Genomic DNA, 18,635 nt, shown 5'->3' on the forward strand with positions numbered 1-18,635 from the left:
GGCCAATATGCCTGGATATAATTTTGAAATATTATGGTCATAGCTTGGAAAAAACATCGCAAATGGCCTAGAAGGCCATTATGCTAGCATTGAGGAATCGAATACATGAATTCTGACAGTCATCACATGGTTCCCCGCTAGGGATGGCAACGGGGCGGGTTTGGCTAAACCCGGGACCCGCCCCGCCTCCCTTTGGACCCGACCCGCCCCGCCCCGCGAACCCGGCAGGTCCAATCCGGGTTAGACCCGTTGGACCCACCATAAATTAAATAATTTTAAATTTATTAAAATAAAAAATAAAAAGTTTAAAAATTAACAAATATCATTAAATTTAATTTCAAAAATAGATTTATAATATTTAAGACAAAAAAAAATTATTCTCACAAGTTTAAATTTATTAACTTGTAATTAATTAATATTTATTAGCTAAAAAACATTATAATAATTTATTTTTATACTAAGCATATCGTAATAAAATAAATTCATTTCAATTCAATAATATTACACATTCAAATTATAGATAAAATATTAATTATTTAGTATAATAATATAATTATATATTATTAATATTACATATATATTTTATATTTATATATATACATGAATATTTTAAATTTATATATATATAATACTTTGGCGGGGCGGGTTCGGGACGGGTTTGGCCAAACCCGAGACCCGCCCCGGACCCGCTTGTGGACCCGCCCCGTCGGGACGGGTTTGATGCGGGGGCGGGTCCCTATTCCCCGCCTTGTTCTTCTTGCAAGCTGGGAACATGCACTTTATGTTGGATTTCTCATGGATACTGGCCTGAGTTCCTTGTCTTTGGTTCCTGCTTCATGGCCTCTAGTGGCTCGGGGAACCCAACCCATCTCCAAGCCATGTGGGATCTTCTTCTCAAGGAATTGTAATCCCCTTTGGGAAGTGTATGGATGGTTCTTCTGTGCCTGGATGGTTATCTAAAAATCCACGATGGCTTGCCTATTCATAGAATTTTGAGGATAATAGATCAAAGTGAACTTTGTCAAAGCTAAATATCACTTCCATATTATACCTGAAAGAACTGGCCTACTGAGCATAAATCAAAGAAGTTTTTGTTATCACATGCACTTTAGATTGAAATAAATAGTGTCTTAATTAAGTATGTGCATGGAACAAGACAAGAGAAGACTTTTTAATAGTAGAATATCTACTTTTCCCATCATTGAGTGAACAACTTAAATGATATATAGCCTGCTGCTTAAGCTCATTATTGTTTTGTTCCAACAAACAACATATTGATTCTAGAGCGGCCACAATGTATAACTTAAAAGAAATTCATACCTCGGAGACACAAGCCCCCGGTAGTAGGACATGTATTCCTTGATCTTTTCAAAAAGATTCTTGGAAACAAGGTCCCCATATAAATTCCTATGTATCCCTCAGCTTCGGTAGCCGTGGGAACTCTCGAGTTTTTTCTTGTCAGGTTAGAAATACACCTTCTCAAATTGTTTACCTGACCGAGGAACCGCTGTGACCTTTTTTGTTCCTGGGGGTTTGGCATCAAGCATTGCTTTAGATCTATTCTGGTCCACCTACACATTATTCTGGTGCACCAAGAACCTTAGGAAGTTTTTTTTATTACCCCAAATGCACACTGTGTTGAGTTTAATTTGAGTGTATGGTTCATCATTCTCCCAAAAATTCTCATCAGATGATCCACATGATCTTATGTCCTTTTAACACAATGTCATCAATGTACATTCCAATAAAATGGTCGATCATGCAGGAACTTGTGCATTGATGATGATATACAATGATATGCATATGTTCAGTCATGGCCTAACAAAGCCAGCGAATGAACAAAAGAGTTAACAATAAAAAACATTGAAATAGAAGACTTACTGTCCACCACCCTCCAATAGTTTTGGTGGCATCATTAGTGCATGTAGAGCCTGATACTTCTGTTGGTATAAGATCCTCCACTCTGCTCAAGTTCCTGAACACTTTAGAAGGCAGAATGTTCGTTGAGGAACCATTGTAAATTAACATACTCGAAATATGTTGATCATTAGCATGCATCTTTATATAAAATGGTTCGACGTGCTTGGTCATCTCACAAGCTGGTTCTTCTATTACCATATTATTTGGTTTGTGTGGTTCCTCCTCATGTATACTTAGACCAATGCACATTTTCCTAAATTCTCCTTCACTATGATCCTTTGGTTTTGGTGCCTCTAAACTTGCACTCTCTTCTTTCAATTTAAATGCATCAGGTAGGATCACACAATCAGTAGCACGATCAACAACAATGTTGAATTTACCCACCTTGAACTTGATGAAATTTTCACTATTAAGCTCATCATTTGATAATAAAGTATCATCATCAAATTCCTTGTTTTTCATGTCCTGCTTACCAAATTTATTCTCACTTTGGAGTTGAACCTCAAGCTCTTCTCTTCTCTTTGTTGCTTTATTTCTCAAGAGTTTCCTCTTTTGGGTTCGAGATAAAAGCTTTGGAAACTTCTTGTGTTGTACTACATGCCATTTCCCATCAAGGTGTACCTTAGGAGGAACAACAAATCTTGGTTTGTCAAAATCTTTCCTTGGCCCATAGGCCATGGTTTCATGTGAATGTGAGTGATTTCTGGAAGAAAAAACTCTTTGGTGATAAGAAGCATTTGTTGGTTTGTTATAAACCCTTTGGGTGAACTCTTGATTCTCTGAGATTAAGACAGTAGTTCCCTGATGACCAGTGTTGTTCCTCGCCAATTGTTCATGTGTTTGTTTGGGAACAACAACTCCCCGAATGTAAGAATTATTCCTTGGCCTATAGGCCATGGTTCCTTGAGAGTGTAGATGATATTTGGAAGATGCAACCTTTTTATTGAAGGAAGAGTTCCTTGGCCCTTGGACCATGGATTTTCGGCCTGAAATTGGTTCCTTAGCATGTGTTTGGAGGTTTTCTGCAGTCTGTGGGCCGCACTTTTACTCCTATATATCAGGGAAACCGAAGATGTGTTATCTTTGACCTTATATAACATGTTCTTAGGTACCCAATACCTTCTGATCATTTTTTTGGGACTTAATGAATCATTCATCCATGGTTCCCTGCATTTGCCAAAAGTAGAGTGTGACTCTGTCATGTAAGAACTAACAGATGCCACGGATGGGAAATGATCCTCCTTCACCACCATGGTCTCTTTATGTCCAGGGAACTCCAACATTTCCTTATTAGTCTTGTTCTGCACTAAATCTTGGAAGACACAATAAAAGTTATTGGAATTATTGTAAGAGTTAAGGTACTCACAACATTCTTTCGGTGTCTCCTCTTGTAGTGTCAACCTTGATAGTTCTGTTATGCACACTTTTTGGTCAACTCGAGAGAACTGAGTATGAAACTTCTCCGCCATTTCTCGCCACGTGAAAATAGAATTGCAAGGAACTGATGCATATCAAAAAATTGGTTTACTTGCCTGGGAATCTAGAAATATTCCCGGCTTCAGTATAGAAAACCTGTTGAGATTAACCAGTTCCTCGCAATGTTTGGGGAACCCAGTAATGTGCTTTAGTGTGGGATGTCCATCTTCCTCAGAAAGTAGCAAGGAACCCGAGATACTAAGCCTGAGATCATAACGTTCTTGTACCATCTCCTTATTTGTTTTTGGATCCAACACATGTACACTGTGTAACAAGTGTGGGCGAATCAATGCCCCCCGAGTGTTAATAGAATCATGCACTCGGGTTGGTGGTTCCTCATGTGCATCTGAAATTAGACAAGGGTTAGAGACAACAACATTCTGAATTTTAGGTACCTCATTGCTGGATTTTGGATCCTGTGGAGTTTTTCCTAGTGCTTTCTCCTCCCTTTTGTAAAGTAGAGTGCATCGATCATCATCATTTTCTTGATTGGGATTTACCAAGCGGCGGGTATCGCCTGCTGGAAAATTCCAACTTGATTTGATCTTCCTCATCTCCTCTCTGGTGTAATTCATGATGGTTAACATCATTTTAATCGCCTCTAGCATGCGTCCCATGGTGTTCAACATGATTTCCATCATCTTCAGTTCCTTAGAGCTTATGGAATCGAGATGAACTGAATAGATCCTCGCGCTTTCTGATCCATAATGTTCTGGTGGTTCCTCGGACTCTTCTTCTTGTGTAGAAAAACCATCACCACCTTTTTTAATGCTTCCTTTGATCTTCGACGTCATTGGTCCCACTGGGCGTGCCAAAATTATGTTTGCACATAAAAATTGGCAAATTGTGTATATTGCGTAGGCGTGCCAGGCACGTGAGTGCCGAAATAAAATAAAAATAAAAAATAAAATCTAACTTCTAAAATCAAGCGAATGTGAGCCCCGGTTTCATCGTCCGTCTCAATTTCACCGGTTAAACGCCAAAGAACATAAGAAATTGTGAAGAAAAATTCTTAATAGCCATAGAAACTCTAACTATGCTACTGAAAATTCAAAATGACAATGTTTTGCCATAAAAAAGCATAAAAACATGGTGCTGGAATGTTCGAGGAACTCAGCAATATGAACTAAAATGTACATTGAAAATTTTTGAAAACATGAAACAAAGATGAAAATATGAAAATCTGCAGAAAAAGTACTGTAAAATCGAGAGAAACTTTTGGAGTTGTTTTGGATTTGTGTGATTGATTGGTTGTCCCCCTAAAATGTTCAGCCGATTGCTTTTTGTCTCCAATTTTCCATAACTTCCCACTCCATCACCTTTCATAATGGGCCACGTTCACCACTTCCTATTCCCAAGATTGATTTTGACTTGATCTTGATTTTGAATGTAACTCTCAATTTCAATTCTTGTCACCAGAATTTTGGTTCTTGGGCTTCATTTCTGATGGGCCGAAATGGTTGGGCTGCATGATCTTTAGAAACTAGGCCAAAGAACTCATTATATTTTGGGCTGAAAAATAATTTTATTTTTTTTGGGCTAAACAATATATATATATATATATATATATATATATATATATATAAAAGCTCGAGTTCGGTTCATTAATAGCTCGTTTATCATATTAAACGAGTTTGTCTCGAGTTCGATTCGTTAAGCGAGATCGTTTTCTGTCTCGTTAAGAAAGTTCATTTTTGGACTCGTCAAGCATGCAATCGAGCTCGAGTTTGACTATTATTCGAAATTACATAAGAAGTGTATCTTTTTTTTTTTTGAAATTAATCACATAAAAACTCCAAAATTAAGTGTGTCTGACTTGGAACGATAATGAGATTAATGACCCTGAGATCACTTGAGAAACTTCTCGGAATACGTGTGACCCCCGATGACACGCTGAAAAAATTCATGTTGATACAATAAAGACAATCATCAAATTTGAGACCTTATTATAAAATTATTATCAATTATAATATCATACCATGCTCGCAAATAATAAATAAGTCGACACACTTTGAAATACCCAAGCAAATGTTTGTCGTATACACAACGATCATCATAGCAAAACCCAAATATTATAGTCTATTGTCACAAATACCCATACAACCCACTCTAAATGTAAAGTTGCAATGCCACCATACCAAAAAAATCGATGCAAATTACACACTTTCATATTCACAAACCAAATTGGGTTTATTAGAACGTCGACAGCTGTATGAGTAAAAATTGATTGATAGAAATAAGTCATGTTATACAGACCAGAAGGATAAATATTAATGAGTCTCATTAGTAAATACATAATATAATTTGGCCAGAAAACTATTCGCTATGAAAGTTGCAATTCCACACACACACACACACAAAATATCAATTTGTAAAATTGATATATCTATTGCGTATTTGTGACTAATTGTTCAGGAAAACACTAATTTTTATTTTTTTTTATTTTTAAATTTTACAATTTATTTTTATTTTTTGTTTTCTTTGAAAAAATAAATTATACAAACACATAACATACTCAACGAAATGCTCAGTATATAATAAAAAACATTAAAAAAAATATAAACTTTGTATAAGTGCGTTGTTATTAAACTCTTGAGACTTGACATCTGTATCGAATTCATAACTCACCTGGACATATAATAAGTGGGAACCAAAATGAAAGACAAGCGAAGCTTCATCGTGGCTTGCTCGTGTACGTCTACGTGTCAACGTGGAATCAAATTGAGTGACGTGGTCATTTGGACAAGATAATTTGGACGGCTCAGATTTGACGTTCGAGTCCCTCGGATGTTGCCCCTTTCTTTGTCCAAAATGTCAACTCCTTTTCAAAAATAAAAATTCCATCCGCTTTTCCCCTCATTTAGTCTCAAAATTAAAATTTGGTAAATGAAAATATAATCATTTCATGGTTTAATAAGGTACCCAATATTCACTATGTGGGTGTTTATACAATTATATTATACTAGTTAAATATTGGAAGTTCCACAATTCAAATATTTTTTTCCCAGCAAGAACTGAAAAACAACTTATTACAGGGTCGATATTTTGTCTTGAACTTGGATATTTTGATGTCAAGTAATATAAATTATAAGATATTTTTCAATTGAAATCAATTAATTTAGTGAATATATACCTGGACCTGATATCACGTTAATTTAATTAAATCTGAAAAAAACCCGAATTTATGGAATAGAAAAATAGTATTTTATATTTATTAAGTTTCTCGACAATATTCTCGAATGTAAGTTGTACTTCAGTACTCGTGATAAAAACATGAGTACTTTTTTTGTTTAATTAAAAAAAAGAAGGGAAGACTGGAACTCGAATCTTCGGTTCGGTTCGGTTTGGCTAACTGAACAAAATCATAAAATGCTAAACCCAAAGAAACCAAACTTAGATTTCCGGTTTCGTCTGGCTGAGATCGGTTGAATAATCGATTTTAATATTTTATTTTTTTTGAATGAAATATTTAAATTATTAAATATAATTTGATTTTTCTAAACCAGCCATTAAGAGTAAACAAATATCAATGATATTAAGACATTTGACAATGTAACATATTGTTGAAAATATATATAAATATATATTATTATTTATTGTTGAATGTTGAAGGTTGAAAGTTGAAAATTGAGTTGTAAAATATTGAAAATTAGTGTGTGATGATGTAATTAATGATGTATTAATTTTTGACTAATCTCCAATTGAGATCTATAAATAGGTCTCTCCATTTGTGTAGAAAAACACAATTGTGAAGAGAGAAAAAATTTATAAAGTGTAGAATTTGATAAATTTTGAGTTTTTGAGTTTTTACTTTTTACCGTAAATTTTTACTTTTTCACAACACGTTATCAGCACGATCGCTCGAAGGTTCTCTATATTTTCCGACGCTCCAAAATACAAGAAGAAGTCAAAAATATTCAACAAGTAAGAATTTTTATTTTACTGTTTATATATTTTTATTGTGTATATATTAATATATAATATCATGTTATGAAAAAATAAGTTTTTTTCAAAACTTGTTATAAATCCTGGGAGGATGTTAAGACGACATCCCACACTCCCGGTAAGGGATACGACAAGTATAAAAGCCTCTAAGGTTTTTAAACAATAACGTGATATATATTTATTATGTATATATATATTAACTATATTAATATATAATTTCATGTTATTATATAAAAGGTTGTCTATGACACTGACCTTATAATAACGTGATATGATATATATTATTGTGTATTTATATACTAACCATATTTGTATAATCTCATGTTATTATATAAAAGGTTGTCTACGACACCGATCTTATAATAATGTGATATGATATACTATACCTGACTTTATACTAACTATATTGGTATAATTTCACAACATTATATAAAAAGCTGTCTACGACACTGACCTTATAATAATGTGATATGATATACATAATTATTTAATTATGATTATCATTATATGCATTACATGATTATCACGAATTTTTATTCAACACATACTCAATTTTTTCTTTACCCCCAACGGTCACAAACGGTAACAAAACGGCTAGTTTTTGCCCTATAAATATGTTCACTCAAACTCATTTTCAATCACACCAAATTCATTCTTTCTCTCAAAATATTTTATCCTCGGTTTTTTCGAAGATGGAGATGATGACATTTATAAGGATATTTTTCATAACGACTATGATCATCATGCTCACGAGTCTTTTACTCACCAGCGATTTTCCAACACATATTTTTTCTCTATTTGTATACGCACTTGTAATTTACGTTCTTCCATTATTTTGTATTGTCATATTTATGGAAATTAACTAATAAAATGCATTGTTATTTTCTAGTACCACCATGTCGAACTTGGCGAAACTCGAATTCATTGCACTTGATATAACCGGAAAGAATTATATGCCATGGACCCTCGATGTAGAAATGCATCTCGAGTCATTGGGTCTTAACGAAACTATCAAAGAAAATAACATATCATCCTCACAAGATAAAGCAAAAGCGATGATATTTTTACGCAGACATCTTGATGAGGGGTTGAAATGTGAATATTTGACCGAAAAAGACCCAATGATTTTGTGGAAAGGGTTAAAAGAACGTTTTGAGCATATACGGGAAGTTATACTTCCGACCGCACGAGATGAATGGAATACTTTAAGATTCCAAGATTTTAAAAAGGTGAGTGATTATAATTCTGCGATGTATCGAATTGTCTCACAGCTGAAATTTTGTGGGCATAATATTACTGAGATGGAAATGCTTGAAAAGACATTTTCCACATTCCACGCATCAAATATAACTCTACAACAGCAATATAGAGTGCGTGGATTTTCAAGATACTCAGAACTCATCGCATGTTTACTCGTGGCGGAAAAGAATAATGAATTGCTCATGAGAAATCATCAGTCCAGACCTACTGGTTCAACGGCATTTCCTGAAGCAAATGTCGTAAGTAAAAATGAAAACCAAAATCAAAGATATAGACAAGATTTTGGTCGAGGTCGTGGACGAGGACGTGGGCGTGGACGTGGGCGTAGAAATGATCGCGATCGTGGTCGAGGCCGTGGATTTGAAAATAAAAGAGATAGTTATTTCAATAACTCATCTCAAAGGAACGTCACGAACCACCCACAAAAGAGGCAGCATGATAATACGGGTGAAAATGAAAATCATCCAAAAAGAACTGAGAGTGTTTGTTATAGATGTGGCACTCCAGGACATTGGTCAAGAACTTGTCGAGCCCCTGAGCATCTGTGTAAGCTCTATAAAGATTCAATAAAGGGGAAAGAAAAAGAGACCAATTTTACTGAAAACATTGACCATGCAAGTGGTTCAATGAATTTAGATGCTGCCTACTTTTTGAATGATTTCGAAGATATTGATTAAATGTACTGGTGGGAAAAGAATGTAACAATGTAATTTTTATATTATAAAACATATTATATTTTGCATGTATTGTTTGCATGTATCTTTCTTAATTCATTTTATTGCATATTGTTTTTGAAGATCATTATGGAAAATGCTATGATCAAAGATGGAAATAATGCACTGGAAGTTTGCATACCAGATAGTGGTACAACGCACACTATCCTCAGAAATGAAAAATATTTCTTGGAATTAAAACCAACAAAAACAATGGTGAATACAATATCAGGTCCTGTAGACTTGATTGAAGGATGTGGCAAAGCACAATTTTTGTTACCTAATGGTACAAAATTTTTGATAAATAGTGCTTTATATTCACCACGATCACAAAGAAATTTGTTGAGTTTTAATGATATATATTCTCATGGTTATGATACGGAAACAATAACCGAAGGAAATGAGAAATATATGTGTCTTACTACATATAAATCAGGAAAGAAATATGTAGTTGAGAAATTATCAATGCTCCCTACTGGATTGCATTATACACATATAAGTCCAATCGAATCAAATATGGTTATTGGAAATTCTTCAATACTAACAAATTGGCATGATCGATTGGGACATCCTGGTTCAATAATGATGCGAAGGATTATAGAAAATACAAGTGGTCATCCACTGAAAGACCAGAAGATCTTTCAGAATAATAAGTTTCAGTGTAAGGCATGTTCTCTGGGGAAACTTATTATAAGACCATCACCAGCTAAAATCCAAAAGGAATCACTCATATTTCTTGAACGTATTCAAGGTGATATTTGTGGGCCAATTCATCCACCATGTGGACCATTTCGATACTTTATGGTATTGATCGATGCCTCTAGCAGATGGTCACATGTATGTTTATTGTCCACTCGGAATGTGGCATTTGCAAAATTGATGGCTCAAATAATAAAATTGCGGAATCAATTTCCCGAATATACGATCAAGAAAATAAGACTTGATAATGCTGGAGAATTTACTTCCCAGACTTTTAACGACTATTGTATGTCGATGGGAATTACTGTTGAACATCCTGTAGCTCATGTTCATACATAAAATGGATTAGCTGAATCATTGATTAAACGTCTGCAGTTGATTGCTAGACCAATGATTATGAGAACGAAACTCTCTATTTCTATATGGGGACATGCAATTTTACATGCTGCTGCATTGATTCGCATCAGGCCAAGTGCATATCATAAACACTCCCCATTGCAGCTTGTATTTGGCAAAGAACCAGATATTTCTCATTTGAGAATTTTTGGATGTATGGTGTATGTGCCTATTGCACCACCTCAAAGAACAAAAATGGGACCTCAAAGAAAGAATGGTATTTATATCGGCTATGATAGTCCATCAATCATTAGATATCTTGAGGCTCAGACAGGCGATGTGTTTACAGCACGGTTTGCTGATTGTCATTTTGATGAAAATAACTTTCCAATGTTAGGGGGAGAAAAGAAACACATCGAAAAAGAAATCACATGGTATGTACCATCATTATTACATTTGGATCCTAGAACTAAACAATGTGATAAAGATGTACAGCAAATTGTGCATTTGCAAAGAATAGCAAATCAAATGCCAGATGCATTTACAGACACAAAAGGGGTAACAAAATCATATATACCTGCTGTAAATGCCCCTGCTCGAGTTGAAATTCCAAAGAAACAAAATGAAGACATTCATGATGTCATAAAACGCCTGAAGCGTGGAAGGCCAATCGGTTCAAAGGATAAAAATCCTCGGAAAAGAAAATACATAGAGAAAAATGATGATCAGAAAATAGAAAATGGTGTTTCAGAAGAAACACACGATGATGAAAATATTTTGTCAGAACCACAAACTGACGAGAATCATGAAATCTCTATCAATTATATTAATACTGGAAAAATATGGAACCGAAAGAATGTACAAGATATTGATGAGATATTTTCGTACAATGTGGCATGTGACATCGTAAATGAAGATAATGAACCAAAATCTTTTGGTGAATGCAAAACTCGAAAGGATTGGTCAAAATGGAAAGATGCCATCCAGGTTGAATTAAATTCGCTAAATAAACGTAGTGTTTTTGGACCTATAGTCCTTACACCTAAAGGTGTTAAACCTGTTGGGTACAAATGGGTTTTTATTCGAAAGAGAAATGAGAAAAATGAAATAGTGAGATATAAAGCTCGACTTGTTGCACAAGGTTTTTCTCAAAGACCTGGAATTGATTATGAAGAAACATATTCTCCTGTTATGGATGCAATTACGTTTCGGTATTTGATCAGTTTAGCAGTGTCTGAAAACTTGGACATGCGTCTAATGGATGTTGTTACAGCTTATTTATACGGATCACTTGATAGTGATATATACATGAAAATCCCTGAAGGATTTAAGATGCTAGAAGCACAAAGTTCAGAACCCAGAGAATTTTATTCTGTGAAATTACAAAGATCATTGTATGGATTAAAGCAATCCGGCCGAATGTGGTATAATCGGCTAAGTGAACACTTGATGAAAAAGGGATATGTAAATGATCCAATATGCCCTTGTGTTTTCATCAAGAAAACAACATCGGGATGCGTGATTATTGCTGTATATGTTGATGATTTAAACATCATTGGAACGAATAAAGAAATTCAAGAAGTGATGTTATACTTGAAGGAAGAATTTGAAATGAAAGACCTTGGAAAAACCAAGTATTGTCTTGGTTTACAAATTGAACAAAAAGAATGTGGAATTTTTGTTCACCAGTCTAATTATACAGAGAAGGTCCTTAAACGTTTCAATATGGATCAATCAAATCCTTTAAGTACTCCAATGGTTGTCAGATCATTGAATATAGAAAAGGATCCATTTCGTCCATGTGAAGATGATGAAGTTGTTCTTGGTCCTGAAGTACCATATCTAAGTGCCATTGGTGCCCTTATGTATCTTGCAAATTGCACTAGACCAGACATATCTTTTGCAGTAAATTTATTGGCAAGATTCAGTTCATGTCCAACGAAGAGGCACTGGAACGGAATTAAACATATATTCCGTTATTTACGAGGAACGACGGATTTGGGACTTTTGTATCCAAAAGATACAAATCAGAGAATAATTGGTTATGCTGATGCTGGATACTTATCTGATCCACATAAGGCACGTTCCCAAACCGGATATGTATTTACTCGTGGAGGCACTGCAATCTCTTGGCGATCACAGAAACAAACACTTGTTACAACTTCATCAAATCATGCCGAGATTATTGCACTACATGAAGCAAGCCGTGAATGTGTCTGGCTTAAATCAATGACTCGGCATATCCAAACTTCTTGCGGATTATCAGTGGACAAGAATCCAATCACACTGTATGAAGATAATGCCGCATGTGTTGCCCAAATGAAAGAAGGATACATCAAAAGTGACAGAACTAAACATATTCCTCCTAAATTCTTTGCATACACTCAAGAGCTGGAGAAGAATAAAGATATTGATATCTGTTACATTCAATCAAGTGAGAACTCATCCGATCTCTTCACAAAGGCACTTCCCACGGCGATATTCAGAAAACACATTTATAATATTGGGATGCGCAATCTACGAAATATGTGAAGAATCATTCATGTTGACATCAGGGGGAGTTTACGTGGCTGCACTCTTTTTTCCTTACTATGGTTTTTGTCCCAATGGGTTTTTCCTAGTAAGGTTTTTAACGAGGCAGTATACAACACGTAATGGAGATAGTCATTCTATCATGATCATCATCACAAGGGGGAGTGTTGAAAATATATATAAATATATTATTATTTATTGTTGAATGTTGAAGGTTGAAAGTTGAAAATTGAGTTGTAAAATATTGAAAATTAGTGTGTGATGATGTAATTAATGATGTATTAATTTTTGACTAATCTCCAATTGAGATCTATAAATAGGTCTCTCCATTTGTGTAGAAAAACACAATTGTGAAGAGAGAAAAAATTTATAAAGTGTAGAATTTGATAAATTTTGAGTTTTTGAGTTTTTACTTTTTACCGTAAATTTTTACTTTTTCACAACACATATGACAATACAATCAACCATAATTGATTATCATTAATGAACAAATATTTTAATTCGTGTGGGCTTCCTTTGTATAACAATTATCATCTTGGATAGACTTTTGGGCCTACAATATGTGTCAGATTTAAAAAAGATATGATTAAAATACTTATAAACAAAAATTATTTTAGGAAAATAAAAAAAGATTCACCAGTAAAACTATAGAACGAAGATGTAATAGTGGACTAAAATTTTAACAAACTTCTATAATATAATTTCTATATTCACAACATTGGTTTGGCTTAAATTTCTTATATTCTAAATTTCGAACAATACCAATTTTCTTGATTTGCTTAATTTTAAAACCGTTTGAAACCATAATCAATAACAACCAATCCAAACAAACGTTTGGAACGATTTTCGGTTTGGTTCGGTTTCTACTCACCCATACTGGCAAATGAATTTTCTTTTCAATAAGCATTAGAAATGTGGAACTAAAAAGAAGAGTGAGATGAAAATCTTTAGCACAATACAATAAAGCTCCAAGATTGTGTCTCAAGACTTATTAATGGTGATTAGCCAGCTGATATTCAAAGAAGTGTGATGCCAAACTTTAAGATAACCAAGAACTCGCTACCAAAGTTTAATTGGATTTACCCGCTGACTTCAAATCTCTCCATCCAAGCGCATCCTAAATGTCAACTGAATGCCGCCCACTATAAAAGATTTTCGAACGGTTCTGGGATGATGGTAATGCAGTGACCACAAGACGCGGTCCTGTTAAGCCCAACCTATACCTATCATCCGTATATCAGTGAAAATAGTTATGTCAATTGAATGAGCCAAGTAACATCAAATCTCACATTCAAAATTTAAATGTGATCAACTCTAGAAAATGCTCACATGAATTTCTGAGCTCTGGAAACATAAATATCGCATCTACATTCAATTTTATCATTCTTTGGTCTCTTTTTCACAACAAAGGGTCAACATACTTTTGCCTCTATTACTGATTTAACGAATTCACTTATAATACAAACCCAATAATTATGATATATATATATATAAAAGTTTTCAGTTGCCCAACCATTCCTGCCCAACTCGTCCCCGACCAATTTTTTTTTTTTCGCATCACTAAAACACAGTACCGGGTTTAAGTGGTCGAGGACGAGTTGGGCATCATTGGTTGAACAACTGAAAATTTATATATATATATATATATATATATATATATATATATATATAGAGTTCTTTTATGGTGCCCAACACTATATGCCCACTTCATGCCCACCATGTACAATAGATGAGTTGACCGGTACAATAGATGAGTTGACTTGTACATGGTGGGCATGAAGTGGGCATATAGTGTTGGACACCATAAAAGAACTCATATATATATATATATATATTATACAAAACAAATTCACCATACATAATATAGTCAATCATAGATTGGAATAATTTTTTTCTGTATTACCTTTTGTCCATTTCCCCCACCAACGACCAGTTGCCGAAAGGCTATACACTGATAAATCAAAGTCATCATCACTCTTGAGGAGGCTGAGTCGCGGTATCTGTCCTCAGCGCTGAACAAACTGCCAGCCCAAACGATTATGTTGGCTTCCCAGAAGACTGAAATGCAATTTCTATCTTATTCCCTTTCATAATTTAGACATGCATAAGCTGATATATCCCACAATGGCCATGTATAAAATCTTAGACGCCATTTCAAATCATGAATCAACAAACTAAAGTGTTTTAGAATGATGAATAAAGGCCGTGTTTAGGTAGACTGATTTGATTAATGGGAAATGATTCCTGCTCTGGATTCCAAAAGACTTCTTCTGGAATGTGTAATTCATAGTAAATGCTAAGGCAAGATGTTAATCTAACAAAGATTGAAATCGGTGTATGCATAATAAAATTTAATCCAAACTAATGACGTAAGAGTTCACGATTTCAAATTTTCGATCCAAACACAATTACATGTGCTTATACACATCGACTGCCTTGATTTTAAAAGGCTAAAAGTGTGAAACTCTATGAGCTAAAATCTTTTCATATTTTAAATTGATTGCTAAGACTTTCACACTGATATTTTTTCACCGACGTCAATACTGTTCATCCACCTATCGATAACATTATCACAAAATTTAAATTCTTGAATTCAAGAAATCATTATAAAAACGTGGTAAACAAATATTTTTTTGTTTCTCTCGGGTTGTTCAAATAATCTCTTAGTAAAACTATATGATATTTGTGGCATCTCCTAAAGTCTAAAATAAGGGAAAACATAAATATAATGTTTTACCTATTTAAAAATTATAATTTAATGATAATTGTCGAATATAAAAACATGATAGTTTTTAAGTATTAGCATAATATTTTGTCTGAAAAAAAAATAAAGAAATAAGTTTCACCTGGAGAAGGTTCCCTGAATTTCTGAAAGAAGTTGCAGAACAAAACCGGAATCTTTCGTAACGTGAAATGAGGCCAATAACAGGCGTGATCGTAAATGGGTGTGCCGCCACAGATTCACATCGGGATTGATAGGGGAAATCACGAACTCGATCACATTGTCTGAATACTTCTTCAACGGTGATGCATCACCTTCAAACTCGAAGTGCAGTAGTGCACTGTTTGAAAGTAATCTGTCTGTGCTCCGTAGAGCTGCAAAAGAGAGATATATTAAGGGGTATTGAAGCTGCGTTGTGAAATTTTATGAGCTCGAGCTCAACATGAAAAGTTTTTGTGACACGGACACCTTATCAAGTACAAAGTAAGTATTAAGAGATCGAGTTTGAAAAAAATTACTTAAAATTCGAGATCGAGCTCATAAAATTTCACAAAAAATCAGCAAGTCGAGCTCGAGTTGTGTAAAACCTGAAACCTATTACCAGAGGCACACAATTTATAAAACCTGTTGCCATACCCAAATCAGTCTAATCACCCAATTGCACTGAGTGGTTCCCTGGGTGAATCTGCAGCAGTGTAACAGAAGCCAATATCCACGGGCTGTATGGTTTTCCTAAAGCTGTCATTTGTGTTGGCGGGAACAGCATAACAAGATTAAAGATTCATCTGTATTTGGCTCATAATTTTAATTTTAGAGTACTTGGGGTAAACTTCTGAATCATTCTGTCAAGAGTAGGATTGTCGTCTGTTGTCTGAAATAAATCAAGCAACAATGAGAATATTGACGAATCAAAGGCTAATTCTCTCTCTTCCATTTCATCAAGAAAATTTGCTGCCTCATCAAAATTACCCCTCAGAAGAAATCCTCGAACAATAATGTTGTAGCTAATCCTATCAGGAATACAGCTTTTTTGTTCCATGGTTCGAAGTAAATATATAGCCTCCTCAAGTAGCCCTTCTTGGCAACATCCATTTATCATCGTATTGAATGATATAACATCAACCTGAAATCCTTTAGCAATCAGATCATAAAATAATTTTCGTGCACTATATAATTTTCCGACTTTGCACAATCCATCCAGGAGGATGTTGTAGTGAGTAATATGAAGATATAACCTTTTTTCCTCCATTGACTCCAACAATGACAATGCTCCATCAACAAGTCCATTAGAACACAAACCATCCAATATATTACAGTAAATAAAAAAATTAGGTTTTTGGCCCGCAATTTGCATCTCGTGAAAAAGCTTAAGAGCATCAGAACACCTACCGACACGAAATAGCCCTTGTAACATAGATGCATATATAGCCACATCAGGCTTCAATCCTCTGTGGGACATCTCAAGAAAGAGGTGCATGGCATCATCAATTTTCAACTCCTTGCAATATCCGTTAATTAAAATGCAATAGCTGTGGGCATTAGGCGGAGAATGGCTCATACCAGCCATAGAATCAAAAAGCTTCCTTGCCTCGTAGACTCGGCCTCGCAAACAATATCCATCCATCAATGCACTGTACACAACCACATTAGGAACCACGTTATTCTGGATCATGATGTGAACTAAATCTCCGGCCTCATCCACCAACCCTTTCTTACACAAAGCATCAACCAATATGCTAAACGTGACAACATCTGGATATATTTTACATTTCATCATCTCCTTCATTAATATGTTAGCATCATTCAGACGACTCAAACTACAAAACCCAAGTATCAACGCAGTATAAGCAACAACATTTGGGATGACGCCTTTTTCGAGCATATCATTGAATAAATTCACAGCGGAATCTACCATTCTATCCTTACACAACGCGTCTATAATCATGCTATATACATGAACATTAGGCCTACAACTTCCTCTTTCCATCACTCTAAGCAACTCCATTGCTGTGCCGGTATTACCAACTTTACAAAGTCCATTGATCACAATTCCATACAGCATAATATCAACCGAGCAAACATGTTCCTGCACAATCTTTCTAAACAATTCTTGTGCCTCGACAACCCGATTTTCTTTGAACAACCCTTTCAGTAAAGTACTAAAAGTGGTAGTATCCGGCAAACACCCACGCTTAAAGAACCCACATAGCATAGAAAATCCATAATCGGAACGATTGGAAATACAATAAACATTAATCATAATATTCATTGTGTAATTATTAACTGGAATACCCAAAGAGCATATATTTTTGTAAAGAGAAGTAGCAAAAGAGTACTCTTTAAGCTTCACAACACGAGAGAGCAGTTGGGTGAATTCCCGCACAGAAGGCAATGGTTTTACTCTAACCATTTGTTTGTATAAACAGACTGCGTCATCTAACCCATTAATGCTGGCAAACCTACCACTCCTACTCGCACGCATAAGCTGGTCAAAATTCAGCAAGGCCAGGAACAGAAATCTGCAAAAACAAGATTGAGAAGGTGAAATAATGATATCCACCACCACCATCAACGCCTAGTATCTTAGCAATCATAGAAAAGGAACCTGAAAGAAAAAAATTGGCAAAGAATCTAAGACAAGCGAAAATGGAGGGGTGGTTGTTGTGGGCAAGGCAAAAAGGGAGTGGGCTCAAAAGAGGGGGACGGGCCCATAATTCAGCAGGTTTACGCTAGGAGAAACAAGAGAGGCCCATGTAGGGAAGGAACGGTATAAAGGAGTTGTTAGCTTTATGCCATTTTCATCTTTTGCGTTTGAGGATTAGCTGAGTGTTAGGGTAAATAAATTGCACGGTGTTTGGGATTTTATTATTATGGATCATAAAATGTTGGACATGGGCCTAATAATCTCAAGCCCATTGAAGAATCTAGATGTACGAAGGAACGGGAACAAAGGGTAGAGGGTAGTTTGTTAGCGAGTGCGTTTGGTTACGGAAACCAACCAAAAACTAGCACTTGTTTTTTTTAAAAAAAAA

General features: G+C 35.0%; 1 protein-coding gene across 6 annotated transcripts; it reads right to left on the reverse strand.

The window, feature by feature from the left end:
* Positions 1-13,764: 13,764 nt before the first annotated feature.
* LOC140886175 (uncharacterized) lies at positions 13,765-18,225 on the reverse strand. 6 transcript variants are annotated; one of them, XM_073292713.1, is made up of 5 exons: positions 16,573-18,225; positions 16,240-16,474; positions 15,728-15,977; positions 14,785-14,939; positions 13,765-14,104 (listed from the first exon to the last, which is right to left on the reverse strand). In XM_073292713.1, the coding sequence occupies exons 1-2, from the start codon at positions 18,170-18,172 to the stop codon at positions 16,449-16,451; spliced, it is 1,626 nt and encodes a 541-aa protein (XP_073148814.1). In that variant the 5' UTR covers positions 18,173-18,225; the 3' UTR covers positions 13,765-14,104; positions 14,785-14,939; positions 15,728-15,977; positions 16,240-16,448. The 6 variants fall into 6 exon arrangements, with proteins under 6 accessions (XP_073148814.1, XP_073148806.1, XP_073148784.1 ...); XM_073292705.1 differs by having other exon boundaries at positions 14,785-14,902; positions 16,240-18,225; XM_073292683.1 differs by having other exon boundaries at positions 16,240-18,225.
* Positions 18,226-18,635: the final 410 nt, after the last annotated feature.

The sequence above is a fragment of the Henckelia pumila genome, chromosome 1 (genome assembly GCF_033568475.1).
Source record: "Henckelia pumila isolate YLH828 chromosome 1, ASM3356847v2, whole genome shotgun sequence".
In the NCBI taxonomy this organism is placed as follows: Eukaryota; Viridiplantae; Streptophyta; class Magnoliopsida; order Lamiales; family Gesneriaceae; genus Henckelia; species Henckelia pumila.